Source organism: Rousettus aegyptiacus, unplaced genomic scaffold (genome assembly GCF_014176215.1).
Source record: "Rousettus aegyptiacus isolate mRouAeg1 unplaced genomic scaffold, mRouAeg1.p scaffold_m13_p_5, whole genome shotgun sequence".
Lineage (NCBI taxonomy): Eukaryota > Metazoa > Chordata > Mammalia > Chiroptera > Pteropodidae > Rousettus > Rousettus aegyptiacus.
Window position 1 is genome coordinate 16,800,925 of NW_023416308.1, and position 15,518 is coordinate 16,816,442.

The following is a 15,518-nucleotide window of genomic DNA, read 5'->3' on the forward strand; positions in this document are numbered from 1 at the left end:
CTTGTGTGACTTTTGAAAGAAGTTATATAGAAAAATATGTCTATATTTGGAAGACCTGCATTATTCAGTGAGCCATTATGTTCAAAATGACCAATGCATGATATCACAAAATTATGCATGAATAAAAGACCCATTTAAAGTATAAGACAAACCTATGGTTTTAATGTAACAGAACACAAAAAGTTCACAGATATGGTTCAGATTCCATATTGCAACTAACCTTTCTACCTTTAAAGAACCATTACACATCAAATTTTGGTGTAGTATACACACAGTCATCTAAATTATATTAAAATACACTTCTTTTTTCTAATTTCATATCTCTTTGAGGCTGGATTACTTCCATAGATTTCAAACAACACATTGTAACAAATTGAATGCAAGGCAGATACTAAAATCTGGCTATTAAGCCAAACATTAAAGAGATTTGTAAAAATGTAAAATGATGCCACTTTACATTAGTTTTGAATGAGGAAATAGTTACTTTTCATCAAAAATCTAATTTCTGTTAATATTTAATTAATTATTTTAAATGAATTCATAAACATTTTAAAGATTTCTCAGTTTCAATTTCTAATAAAGTAAATACAGGCAAAAATATCCCATATAAACAAAAGCTCTTTGGGGTCCTCAATAAGTTAAAACGATAAAAAGAGGTCCTCAGACTAAAGAGTTTGAGTACTGCTGCTTCATTATACTCCAGTATTAAACACCAATTAAAGCTGTATCATCTGAAGTCAGGCTTTCTCTAAAACCATTCTCCTACTGCTAATCTATAGCAGTAAGAGCCACACAAAGACTTGAGTAACAATCACTCACCCATCTACCACCCATAAAAACAGCATTTTTGCTACCAGATGAATTGGCCTATTTCATCCCCTCTAAGGGTCTACTTTATGTTGAGGCACAAACTTTCTGAGGACCTTTTTAAAAGCTTGATATTTAAAATGTAGAAAGAAATTAGTGGCTTCAAATGAAATTGTAAATGGTTCATGAAATGCTACAAAAATTGTAAAATTTTATTATTAAATACTTATGTTATATTTGAAAACGAATCATATAATAGTGTCACTTCCCTAGGACCACTAGGTATTCACCATGATTGTCAAGAAATTATAGCTGATAAATGCCAAAAGCAAAAGTATAAAAATATATTGTTTCTTATACCAAAAATAACATTTATGAAGTTAACGGATTTTAGAAAGGTTGACGTGATTTTGCTTGGAGCCTCCAAAAATATAATTACCTAGGGGCTAAAAGGTTTGTAAAATGACTCCACTCCTATAATCATCTAAATAACTTGTTAGAAGAAAAGGTTTATGTCAATTTATTCCATTTCATGCCTGCTAAACAAAAAATCTTTCAGAGCCAAAAGCTTTTCTGAAAGAAAGGGTTTATTTGGCTCAGTACACTAGCCAGAAAAGGACCAGTCCTAGAGCATGAAGTTTAAACCAGCAGCAGCACTAGGTGGAAGAGGCAATATGCCCACCGTCCTGGAGTTGACTGGTGCTTCTATACATTATTTTGGTGAAGAAGGATGTAGGTTGTTTTCCAAAAACTTATATTGACTATGAATGGCAGCGGGGTGGGGGGAGGGGGCAGGAGAAAAAAGTGAAACCAGGCAGTCCTATGATAGGAGCACCGTCTGTGAAGAAATATTTACTACTTTTGATTGGTTACAGGCAACAGTCCTGAAAATTCATGCATATGCAGGATGTTGTGGCATCTAGTGGTCAGCTAGCTAACAAATGCCTGAAAGTTTGAATCAAGTTCCAACTCACATTCAGGAGTGTAAGCAATCTTGTTAGTTGGCCCACAGCTATTAACTAGATAACCATTCCTATCTCTTTCTCTCACTCTCAGGCTGCTGTAATTTAGGACATCATAGAATTTTTCTCTTTTCATCCCTTTCCACTCTTTTCCTCTTAGGTCAATGATTAAGTGAAGGAATAATACAGGACATAAGTCATATATGAAAGAAACTCATTTTCCTACATGTGTTACCTTTCTTTTTAACCAATACTATTTCCATTCTTAAGAGATAGCTCTTGACTTAAAAGAACATTGATTATTCTTAGAACTAAAGATAAAAGATATGAAGAATCTTGAATTTAGGAAGGTTTTTCTCATAAACCAACATGGGATAGGTAGAAAAATACTAAAAAATGTGAGGAAAAGCTTTAAAAATTATTACATAAAGGACACTGTAAACATGCCTTCTCGGCATCACATTAACTTCTTAACTCACATAAATGTATAAAGGCCAAAGTTTTATTCTCTTCAAGATCATTTTACAGAGGTACCCATTATTTAAGTGACTCCTTGACCAGTAAAAAATTGATCTTTAAATAGCACAGAACTATAATAAAGGGCTTAAAATAAATAAAACTATAGATGCTATACACCATTTTATTCTTGCTGGCACATTCACCTGAGTGCTAATTCAGACTAATGTATATAACCACAGTAGCTACTAAAAAGTGAAAATGGAACGAATGATTTTCAACATAAGAGAACTGAAAATCAGACCAGCAATACAAGAGCATGAAATAATAATTATTTAATAGTCAAATAAAATAAATTCTCTTTTTAAAATATTGTCTCAGTTCGTATTATCTGTAAGGCTTATTAGGAACTGATTTTTCTTCCTTCTGTATGTAAAAATGCATTTAATTCCCAAGGATTTAATTAACATAGGATCGACTACACATTGACTTTCTAGAAGAATGGTGATTCAAAAAACATTACTTGGCTAAACATACATTGAATTAACCACCTAATTAATTACAGTTTCTAAATTTCATGAGTAAAAATGGAGGCCAAACTTGAGATGACTGATCAAATAAGGAGTTTGAAGGAGACAAAGGGAACAAAACTGGCAAGTGGTGGCCTGATAAGAGGCCTGGAAACAAATTCTTCCTAGGCTATAAACAGTAATTTAACAGTACTAGAGAGAATGCATTCCATGAAGTAGATTTCCTGGTATTGCTGAGGAACACCAGCATTGTAGTATCCGACACTTATTTAAGTCTCTATCAGCTCCATAAGGTCAGTGGGGTCACCTACAAAAATCCTGTAAAGGATCAGTCACCACAGTACAGTTCCAGACAAGATTCTGCTATTGACTGACCTATGCAAGTAAGAGAGATAAGTCCATAACTCAGAGGGGAAGCCAACATTAAAGATATATAGTTAAAGGACATGGGGAAGAGAGACTGCTGATGACTCAAAATACCTATGAACTAAATTCAAATACAGCATCCCAGGATAAAAAACTCTACCTACTCCTAAGAGTGAAATATGTGTAGGAACACTTAGCAAAATGTAAAAGTGGAAGTTAATTATCAGCCCCATTGTTAATTCCAGTCACTATTCGTAAAACTAGTATTTGAAGGCAATCAAAAATACAATTTCCCTTGTTATAATGATTGAGATTTATTTCAAAATAATCCAAAGAGGTGGGAGTGAGGGAATTGGAAGAAACAAGTGGCCATGAACTGATGATTACCGCAGCTGACTGACACACATATATAAGATCACTATACCATTCTCTCTTTGTATAGCTTGAGATTTTCCATACCAAGCCATGAAAACACATTTTCCTAATGCTTAACCTCCCAAAAAAGAGAGGCTTCAATCTCATTAAGACTTTTAGAAGTATTAAGAGAAATGATGTTACTCAAATTAGTACAGAGGCAAGCATTAAAAGGGGGGAGGGAAGGAAACTCACTCGGTGCCCCTGAATTCTCTATACAAAATGTAAGAATTAAGGACATACAACCTAAATGCTAAAACGATAGAATATATTCATTAATATTAATTAAATCAATGGTCCAACGACTTTCAAAATGTTATATATAATAAAATGAACATTAGGAACCAATAAATCGACATGGGAAAATGTTTAATTCATTTAGTAATTAGTAAAATAGAAACAATTATGCTTTAACTCTAACTACATAAAATATACATATGGACATTGGACGAGTTAGAAATGAATACAACCATGGGTTTTGGTGGTAGAATTGTAAGAGTACTTGTAAAAAAATCTGTTGTAATGCTAGCTTATGAAAAAAAAACTTTGAAGATACATGGCCATACTGCTCCCCAACTACTGCACAAAGAAGCCCACCAGGAGGACTGTCTGCAGGGCACCACAGAGACCCCAGCAGCACCAAGGTGAGGACCATATTGTTGCTGGGCTAGCTATGTGGTATATAACGAAGAACAACCCCTCAGTACACAACATAGCTGCTTTCATAAGCTCATCATTTGCTATTCATTAGCACTGGCATATATACCATATAAATATTAGGCAAACATTTTTTCAATTCATTAAAAACTCTGTGGGAAAACCAATAAAATATAGTCTAGAGAAATAACATTAAAAGTTCATCAGTGTTTGGGTCCAGGATACACAGTTGTTATGCCCATAATTGAAGAAAATATTGGCCCAGCTTGAGATGAGTTACCTTTCTCCTCCTTTTAATATGACATTTCTGCACAACTAGTTTTTCTGTTTTAGTTTGTTTTCAATTCTGAAATGCATTTTCCACCCATGTCTCTAATGAAGCTTGAAATTAACATGGCCTTTTCAATTCCTTCCTTGTGCACCAGCATGAAATGGTTTGCATCTAGGAAACATCACAAGGTAGAAGCAGGACAATATTACAGAGGACCATTCTTTTTTAAGCCTTAAAGGGCTATTTACATATGTGGCTGGCTCATTGCTTCATCTTCTCTGCATGGGCCGAGTCTGTGTCCTGAATGGCCCACAAGTCACTGAAACGTCCATAATATGCTTTTAGTCAAAGATGTAGTCCGGATATGCAGAGCTGCTTCACCTTCTCTAGATAAAAATACTTCCTTAAATTGAACAGGGAATCCAGGGGATTGCCTCTATCCAGAAAGGTTAATTAATAAAGAACAGGTGTATGACCGTATCATAATTCTCTCTCTCTCAGACACACACAGTTTTTGCTATAGCATCCTTCCTAGGAAAAAAACAAAAAACAAAAAACCTGGAGTCCAAGAATCATACCTTTTAGTCTTGATTTCATTTACTATCTGACTGCAAAGAGACAATATCTAATTCACAGAACTAAAATTAATAAAATGAAACTGATCTAGTATACTAGAATACTCTATAATTATTACTAGTAAGTAAACAATAAAAGAAAGGAAACAGAGTTCTGGAAAAGATGAAATGATTTCTTATAAGAACAAAAATGGGTAACTATAAACATATTAATGTTCACTTAATTGTCGGGACAGAGTTCAATCCCAAGTTTTTTGTTATTTATCTTGTACTTACCATGACAGGAGGCCCAGATTAGGAGGACAGATCCCTGTCCCTTCTTCAGTGCCTGGCAAAGCTTTTCTTTCCTTTATGCCTGGACCTTTAAAAAGAAAAGAAAAGAAAAAAAAGAAAATTGGCAATTTCCACCCTACTTGGCCACACCCTAATTGAAGAACCTGCATATACACAGACCCAAACACCTGACCAGAGTTAGCCAAGAAAGAGCTGACTATTACCCAGCCAATTCCCATGGGTCAAATCCAAACTCCATATACTTTTGTGAAAATCACCCTGGTCCTAACCTATTTGGGCAAAAATGTTAACAAAGGTTCATGTTCCTAATGTTGATAGTAATATAAAAAATGTCATAAACCTTGGATGAAAATAAAACAATAATTAAAACCAACCTATAAGCAGGAAAACATTTTTATAATATTACACTATGGTTTATCTATAAATTCAAAAAGGATTCTCCCTATCTGTGGGACCCAAACCAGCTTAACTAAGCAAAATATGAAAAAAAAAATTTCCGTATTGCCTCAATATTCTATGCTAATCTGAAAATTCACATAAGTGGTATTAATACATTCACCAGGTTTTTAAAATAAACAAAAAGTGGGGGAAGAATACTCAACCAGAAATTCAAAGATAGGCTAGTAAGAACACTAGCTTCATCTTTAGGTTGCTTTGAAAAAAAGAAAAAAAAAAGATTAACTTCATGCAAAGCCAGTATATCTAGTTTGCTAAACTTCCTTGAATACAGGATATTTTAAGGAGTCTGGGATTCAATATCCAAAGTAAGCTCTTTCAAAGCAGTGTGAGGGAACAGAGGACATCAAAGAAGCAGCAGGGCCCAGAACATGTGGAACCCTGTGCAGCTGTGAGCAGAGAAGTGGCATGAAATGACTTATTTTAAAAGAGGACTCTGGTTGGGGAATATGCTAGACTGCTCCCGGAAGGGAGGGGTAGGTGGTTAGGAGTGCAGGAGGAAGCATAAAGACCAGTTAAAAGGCAATGATCACTACGAAGTAGCAGTGATAGAAATGGTAGAACATTGCTGAATTCTGGATAGATTCTGAAATTATATAAGATTTAGCTAATGAATTAGGTCAGAGAAAGAGAGAAGTCAAACTTTTTGGCCTCAGCAACTAGAAGCAAAGATTCTCATTTACTGATGAGGGAAGATCATTAAAAAAAAATGGATTCCCCACTCTATGCGAGGTACAAAAGGGGGAAGAGGTAGTCAGAGGTTCCGTTTTAGACATGCCATATTTAAGATGCCTATTAGATATCCAATTAAAGATACCAAGTAGAACACTGAATAAACAAGCCTGGAAATCAAGAGGGAAGCTAGAGACATTAATTTGAATGTGAGAGACATAAATGTGTAGAAAGCATTAAAGCTAGTTAATTTGGGAGCAAGTACAGAAGACCAAGGACTCCACTGTTTAGAGGCTGGAAGGATAAGAAAGAACTAGAAAAACTAAGTTGTTCAGTGACAAACCAAATCAGCATCATCATCTTTACCATCCTTCAAGCCCAAAACAAACCTCTGTGAATTGACCTAGCTCAAGAACCAATCAGTATAAAATTATCTTTTATTCATTCATTTCGATAAATATTTATTCAATGCCTATTATATCCCAGGCACTATTCTAGATCTGAGGAAGACAACTGTGAATTAAAAGTCATGGAATTGGGAGAAAAAAAAAATGGTGTAGATGACAGAGGCTCTGTTCATCCCTCTGGCAACCAAACCAAAGTGTGACAGAAACAAGGAGCAGCAGCAAGGAAAAATCATCTGGGATCCAGAGGAACAAGCCATACAATTAGAGAGAAGTCCAAGAAAACAAGATAGGACGGGGCGAGGACACATGGCTGCCTAGTCCCAAGCAGCTGTGTGAGATGGAGGCTGTGGCAGCAGCAGAAGCCTCTTAAAGGGGCTGCATCCACGAGCAGATTTTTGCAGTGACGGACATTCCTCACTGTGAATACCAGTGCCAATTCGGCTGCACGCAGAGGATACCAGGGACTTACAAGGAGACACTGCTGGAGTGAGGGCCAAGATGAGATTCACTGGGTACAGAAGTGCAGGTGGCATCCATTGTTCCCTGTTGAGCCCTCCCCCTCCCCAGGGTGCAGACATAGCACCACCATAGGCATGATTTCATCAAACTAGATAACAGAGGTCACTCCGCCCAGAGGATTCCCTGAAACCCCACCTCCCTGAACTCATGGCCCCACCCAAGCCACATCCAGGTGTGTCCTCAGCGAGTCAGGTGCTCCTTGCTGAGACTCACACTGGAGGCAGCCTCGGTTTCTGGTGTGGCCTTTTCAGGCAACTATAAGCACAGTATCTGTGAACTGCTGAATCGTAACAGGTGGCCCTGGAGGGGTAGAGGCTTGGGCTAAGTTTGGCCTGTAGCTGAACCCCTCTCAGGACTATGCCACTGGACACCTACTTCACAAATCCACAGTAACAAGACCGGGAGACTTAGGAACTTTTCTTAGTACATAGAAACAGACACGGAAAGGTAGACAGAGTGGGAAAACAAAGAAGTAGAAGCCATTTGAGAGAACAGAACAGAGATCCAGAGATAATGGAGTCAAGTAATCTAATGGATGCAGAGTTCAAAACACTGGTTATAAAGATGCTCAAGGAACTTCATAAATTCAGTGAGAGCTTCGATAAAGAGATAAAAAAACATAAAAATGGAAATTATAAAAGGAACCAGTCTGAAATGAAGAATACATTATCTGAGATGAGAAGCATATTAAATGGAATTAACAAAGGAATAAAGAAAAGGATCAAATGCCCTATCTAGAGGACAGGAAAACCAATCAGGACACTCAATAAGAATGGCAAGAAAAAGATGCCAAGACTATAAAAATAATTTAAGGAGGATATGGGACACTATCAAGGCTCCAAATATTCGTCTGATCAGTGTAACTGAAGAAAATCAAGATGTTGAACAGCTGTGTGAAGAAATAATAATGGAAAACTTCCCTAATCTGGTGAAGGAAATGGACATAAAAACCCAAGAAGCTCAGAGAATTCCAAAAATCAGGGATCCAAAAAGGCCCCCACCATGACACATCATAATTAAAATGCCAAAGGTTAAATACAAAGAAAGAATATTAAAAGCAGCAAGAGAAAAACAAATAATTACATATAAGAGAAAACCCATAAGACTGGCAGCTGATTTCTCAAAAGAAACTATGCAGGACAGAAGGGCTTGGCACAAAATATTTGACAGGATGAAGACCCAGGATCTATAACCAAGAATAATTTATCCAGCAAAGCTATCATTTAGAGTTGAAGTACAGATAAAGAGCTTCCCAGACAAAAATAAGCTAAAGGAATTTATCACCACCAAGCCAGTACTACAAGATATGTTGGAGGGACTTCTTTAAGAAGAAAAAACATGTTATTAAAAACAGGAATAAAGAATGGTCACAACTACATTCCTATCAATAAGTGCCTTAATTGGAAAAGAATTAAGCGCTCCAATCAAAAGACAGAGTGGCTGAAAGGATAAGAAAACAAGACTCCTACGTATGAAAAGGAAGGAGATGGAAAAGATATTGTTTTGATGGACCTAGAAGGTATTTAAGTCAGACAAAGCTAAACACTGTATGATTTCATTTATATGTGAAATCTAAGGAGTAAAAAGAAAAAACTAATCAAAAACAGGCTCACAAATATAGTGGACAATTTGATGTCGGACAGAGGAAAGGGGAGTTTGAGGGGCTGGAGAATGGGGTGAAGGGCTAAAGAAGTACAAATTAGTAACTGATGGATGGCCACGGGGATGGGGAGCACGGCATAGGGAATGCAGTTAGAGCACTAATACTTTGGCTAGGCAGAGGGTCAGGGGAGGGAGGGTGAAATTGTTTTATGAACTATAAAGATGTCTAACCAATATACTGTATACTTCAAACTAAATAAAAATAATTTTTAAAAAACTACAAAAACATAAAAATAAAAAATAAAAGTCATCTACGGCCATGCCACCCTGAACGTGCTCAATCTCATCTGATCTTGGAAGCTAAGCAGGGTCGGGCCTGGTTAGTACTTGGATGGGAGACCACCTTGGAATACCAGGAGCTATAGACGTTAAAAACAAACAAACAAATAAATAAATGAAAATAAAATAAGTCAAAAAGAAAAAAAACCTGTCCGAATGTTTTGCAAAAGGTCTTTGTTTTAGAATTGTGTTTCTAATGATAGTATCAAACACATTCCAACTGCTATATTTTAGACAAATAGAAGTAAATTTGATATGTTTTGCAAAACAGAAAACTCACAAGGCAATTTCAGTGATGAAGACATCAATGTCAAAAATGTAGGCTGAATGTGGAGAACTTGAAACACTCATATACTGCTGATGAGAATAGAAAATAGTACAAACTCTTTGGAAAACAGTTTTCCAATTCCTTAAAAACTTACGGTGTTACCATATGAGCCATTAATTCCACTCCAGGTTATATACCCAAGAGAAATTAAAATATATATCCACACAAAAACTTGTAAACAAATGTTCATAGCATTATTCCTAATAGCCAAAAAGTAGAAACGGCCCAAATGTTCAACCCCATGTCTATCACCTGATAAATGACTGAACAAAATGTGGTATTATCCACACAATGGAATATTATTCAACAATAAAAAGGTCTAAAATACTGATGCATGACACAACATGGATGAACTATGAAAACATTACACTAAGTGAAAGAAGCCAGGCACAAAAGACTGCAGACCATACAATTCTATTTATATGGAATGTCTAAAATAAGTAAATCCATAAAGACAAAGTAGGTTATTGGCTGTCAGTGGTTAGGGTGAGGAAGAAATAGGGGGGCGACTGTTCATGGGTACAGGGAATCTTTGCAGGATGATGAAAATGTTCTGGAATCAGACAGTGGTGGTTTAGCACAACAATTATAGACATATAATAAAATCCTGAAATGTGTACTTTTATGTGATGTGACTTATATAGCTCAGTCAAAAACTGTAGGTGAAGAGTATGACTATAATCAAAGTCTTCCATGAAATATTAAAACTAATCTTACTGCAAAAAGTTATAGGACCAATCCAGCAGCAATGAGCTTTCTAATCATCTAGACTGTAAAGACTAATTCCCACCTCAGAAGCAGCCAGTGCTAATGAGAAATAGCCAATTCCCAGTCTAGAATAGGTAATACACAGGTTGATTCTGGAACACGTTATTAAGTTGGAAAGCAAGGAAATTATCAAAAACTACTAAGGGTATATTGAAAGGACTCAGGAGCCAACCTGAACAGACTCACTGACCAAAAATGGAATAATCTAAACAAAAGTAGCATGTGCAATAGACTGAGTTTTAATATATTTAAATACAAGTTCACAATGATTCTCTCTCACTGGTTACCACTGGAGGATGCTAAATAACCAACCTCCTATTTTTGAAAATTATTAAAAATAATGGGAAAGAATTATTATTTATCCTGCTTTTCCTATATAAACTGAACCTCTGCACAATCAGGTAGTTGATGAGGGGAGTATATTGCCTAATATATAAAGGAGGAAAGAGAGAAATAGGTATCAACATTTTACAACTGCTAATGAAATATGGAAAACTAGAGGAAAATAGCCCACATTCTTTAATAAACTGCAAGAAAAGAGAGAGATGAAGGAGAAACCTACAGATTAAAAGAGACTTAAGTGACATGTCAAACAATTGCAATATATGGATCTTATTTGGATCCTGACTAAAAGCATAAAAATAAATTAAGACGTTTAGGGAAATCTGACCACATATTAAATATTTGATGATATTAAGAAACTTATTAATTTTTATATAATTGACAATGTTGTGCTTATGAGGGTTTTTTTTTGGTGATTATGTTTTTAAATTCCTTTTATGTATAAAATTGAAATACAAACAGATGAAGTGATATATCAAGGAGAAGGCAGAATAAGTGTCTATGAAACAAATTGAGCCACAAGTTGATAATTTTTAAAGCCCAATAAGTTAACGGAAATTTAGTAAACTATTTTCTCTACTTTTATGCACTTGAAATTTTCACATAATAGTTTCTCTTAAAATAACAGGAATTCTACCTCAAACCCCCCAGCTACTGAAGACCTTATTTAAAGACTCAAAGGTTTCACTGTCAAAAAAACAGTGGTTGTAAACAAATCACCATGTATGTGTCTTTCAAGATATTTTTTTTAGCAAAATTTAAAAAAAATCTCTCACAGGCATCACAGAGTTAGCGCTATCTCAATACTCAACTGCAGTACATGGAACTAGAAATCAAATTCCATATTCAAAGTTAATTCTTAATCAGCAGACATATCCACGTTAGGTTTCTTCCCAGTCAAATCCAATTTTTTAATGAATACCGAAATACCAAGACAAAGATTTGCCACTTAGGATTAAGAGTCTCTCTCAATTTAAATAGTTGTTACCCAGAAAGGACAGCTTCCATTTCTACACCAAATACAAACTCTAAATGGTGTGCTGTACTTTAGTCATTCAACAATTACCTGAGAACCTAGTATGTGTCAGACAATGTGACACTGTGCTTGTTCCTGCACTAAGAAATGCATATTCCAGAGTGGAAGATAGACACAAATTGTGCTAAATGTGATGAAGGAAATAAACAAGAAGCTGATACAGAGATGGGATGAAGGGCAGGGGCACTTCAGATAAGGTGAGGAAAGGCAAGCTTCTGGTACAGTGAACAAATAGCATGTGCTACTGACAAAGGAAAGACCGGCATTTCTGAAGGATTAAAAGGAGGAAACTGGTACGCAAAAATGTGCTGAGTCAGAAAGAAGAATGGTCCAACTTAAAGGTGAAGAAATGTACAAGAGAAGGTACATGTAAACAGTAAGGAGTATAAACTATATTCCAAGTGCAATAGGGAGCCGCTAACCGGTTTTAAACAGCAGAGTGGTATGATTTGATTTCAAGATCGTTCTGGTTACTGTGTAATAACTGGATCAAAGAACAAAAAGAATAAACATAGAATCAGGAGAGAATTACACGAAAGAGGAATGTGGCTTGATTTAGAATGAAGGCAGTACAGATTGAATAAATGCATAAGGATGTGAAAGGTATTCTGGAATATAACGGACAGTAATAAGTAAAGGCCTAAATGTTGAGGCTAAGAAAGATTAAAGAATTTATGGTCACCAGGGCAGTTAAAAAAAAAAACATAAAAACAGTTCAAAGTAAGAGATGCTGCTTTAAGCATCTGAGAAAAGATACACTTTCTATAGAAGCCCAAGATGTTAAGAAAATGCCAAGATCATAAGTAACTGCAACCAATATGAATCAAGTAGCTGCTGAAGGTCCTTATAAAACTATGAAGGGCAGATATAACCAATCCTTAAGAAATATTCAGCAACTGGCTGGCAAAACTTGGGTCCTAGAGTTATAATTATACTATCACCACAAAAGGAAGAATTGAGTTATTAATGTTAGTCTAAGGAAATCTAAAATACAGGTGTAAAAAGTAAACAACTGCCTTCATACACTACTGGTGGGAATGTGACATTATGGAGCCTCCTTGGAAAATAGTTTGGCAGTCCCTCAAACAATTAAACATCGAGCTACCATTGGACCCGGCAATTCCACTCCTATGTATTTAGCTACCCAAGAGAGACAAAAACATATATCCAAACACATGTACACATGTTTATAATAGCATTATGTATTTAACTACCCAAGAGAGACAAAAACGTATGTCCAAACACATGTACACATTTATAATAGCATTATTCAAAATAATCAAAAGATGGAAATAACCCAAATGTCCACTGATGAATAAATGGACAATCAAAATGTTATATACCCAGAAATGGAACGTTATTAAGCCATAAAAAGGAATGAAATACTGATATATGCTTTAATATGGATGAACCTTGAACACATTATGCTAAGTAAAAGAAGCCACTCACAAAAGGTCATGTATCATATGATTCCATTATATGAAATGCCCAGGACAGGGAAATCTATAGACAGTGGATTAATGGTTGCTTAGGGATGGGGGAGATAAAAGGTAAGAGAAGTGACAGATAAAGGGTATGGAGTTTCTTTTTAAAGTGATAAAAGGTTCTAAAATTGACCGTGGTGATGGCTGCCATTGAACTGTGTAATTTAAATGGGTTAAATGTAGACTATCTGAATTATATCTTAATAAATCTTTTTTTTTAAAATAAAAAATTCCCCTCTCACTCTCTGTTGTCCCTTATCTACAGGTAAGTACAATCCGTGTTAACTAATTTATAATTCTTTGTATTTATAACACTTTGTATGCAAATCTACCAAAAAAAAATGAGAGGGAGGATCACACTGTATTCATTGTTCCGTATCTTTTTTCTTTAGTTAATATATCAAATCCTTCCTCAGTATTCCATATCATAACTTAGCCATTCAATTGCTGAGACATTTAGGTTATTTCCACTTGTCTATTACAGTAAGAAAAATCCGTAATAATGATCTTTGCCTCTATCTCTGTATGATTCATTATTTCTGCAGCACTGATTTGTAAAAATACATTTACTAAGTGAAGAGAAACACAATTTTTAAAGTGGAATGGGATCATTACTGCCAAAGACTATACATACTTTTTCTTCTATCTATGAAAAATAATTCACCAACACACAGTTATTAGCTTGGTAGAAGTTTTAATGTTCTGTAATTTAAAAGGTTAAAATAAAAATACCCATATGAATTATTTGTATTAATTATGAAGTATGTTTCTACATGTACAGAACAATGGTACAATGACTGTTAACAAAGTGGTAGTAAGGACTAGGAGTTTTTATACTTTTAGAATTACTTTAAATTTGCAAGTAGGAAAATAAACTTTTCTACAAAAGGTTTTGAAAAAGAAACTAAAAATAATATTGCATGGAAGGTTTTCATTTAATCTAAGATAAAGTGTGAAGATAATAATCTCAATTTAGGAAGCAATTAGAGATGTAGAACAATGACTCTGAGGGCCAATGAGATATAAGTCCTTAGCCATATACTAACTCTATGACTTTACGGGCAAATAATGCCACCTCTCTGAGCCCCTGTTCTCCATCTGTAAAACAACAATAACAGCTGCAACAAAAAATTGTGAGGATTAAAAGATAATGTATATATTGTGCTTAGTACAGTTACTGGAGGATAGAAATAAGCACTTTTTAAATCATTCATTAAGATATTCCATTACAAAAGAAGAATTTAAATAGGACAGTTCTAAACACTGTCCTCTTTATACACACACATACATATTTGTGTGCATATGCACATACGCACAGTTACTTATTTTTTCTGAACAATTTAAAAGAGGGTTGTATACACCATGCCTCTTTACCCCTTATTACTTCAATGTACACTTCCTAAGAACAAAAATAATCTCTTACATAACCACAGTACTAGCTTTCAAATTCAGGAAATTTAACATTGATGTAGTAGTACTTTAATCTACTTTGTATACTCCAATTTGGTCAGCTGACTCAATTATACCTTTTGATTTTTTCCCTCTATAAAAGATCCAGTCTAGAATCACATATTGGATCTAACTGTCGTATCTCTTTAGCCTATTTTAATCTGGAACCCATACTATAGTAATTCAAATAATATGTTTCCTGGCATCAAAATTAACTTAATAATCTCACATCTTTCCCTCCAAATCTGGATCATGTTTCTTCAGTTAAGAATATAATACTTTTTCATTCTATTTTTTGCAAATATAAGTCTTAGATACCTTATCTAAAATTAGTAATGATTCTAAAGTTAAAAATCCATAAACATTTATATTATTATGGCCATGTAAAAACTAAATACTGCAGAAACAAGTAATACATTAGGATTACATTTACTTCTCTAAAAGTCTAATGGGGCCAAATGAAGGACAAGATTCTTATTCTAGCCATCAGAGTTAAATAATTTATCTTTTCTTAATATATGTATGAGATTTGACAGCTCAGATCTGCAGGCTTCTCTAGGCTCCAACGTCAGTACTACTCATGGATGTGACTTCTGAGAAACTTTTAGCAAAGCATATCATCATTTAATTTTCCTACTGAACATGGTATCTCATCTTTCAGATACTTCCTATTAAGGAGAGATTACCCAATTCCTTACTTAATAACTAAAATTTACATTTGTAAACAATAGCTCAACCAAGTGAGATACTGAGCAACCTTGGACTACAAAGACACAGATCATAT

General features: G+C 35.0%; 1 protein-coding gene and 1 pseudogene across 10 annotated transcripts in view; one reads left to right on the forward strand and one right to left on the reverse strand.

Moving 5' to 3' along the window:
• The window catches only part of MTMR3 (myotubularin related protein 3), a 116,544-nt gene that overhangs the window by 44,884 nt on the left and 56,142 nt on the right, over positions 1-15,518 (reverse strand). For all 10 annotated transcript variants that reach the window (XM_036221471.1, XM_016164300.2, XM_036221474.1 and 7 more), the window contains one exon: positions 5,315-5,399. In XM_036221471.1, coding sequence (XP_036077364.1) covers positions 5,315-5,317 — 3 coding nt within the window. In that variant the 5' untranslated portion in view covers positions 5,318-5,399. The remainder of the gene's footprint in view (positions 1-5,314; positions 5,400-15,518) is intronic.
• On the forward strand, positions 9,298-9,416 carry LOC118603068 (annotated as a pseudogene).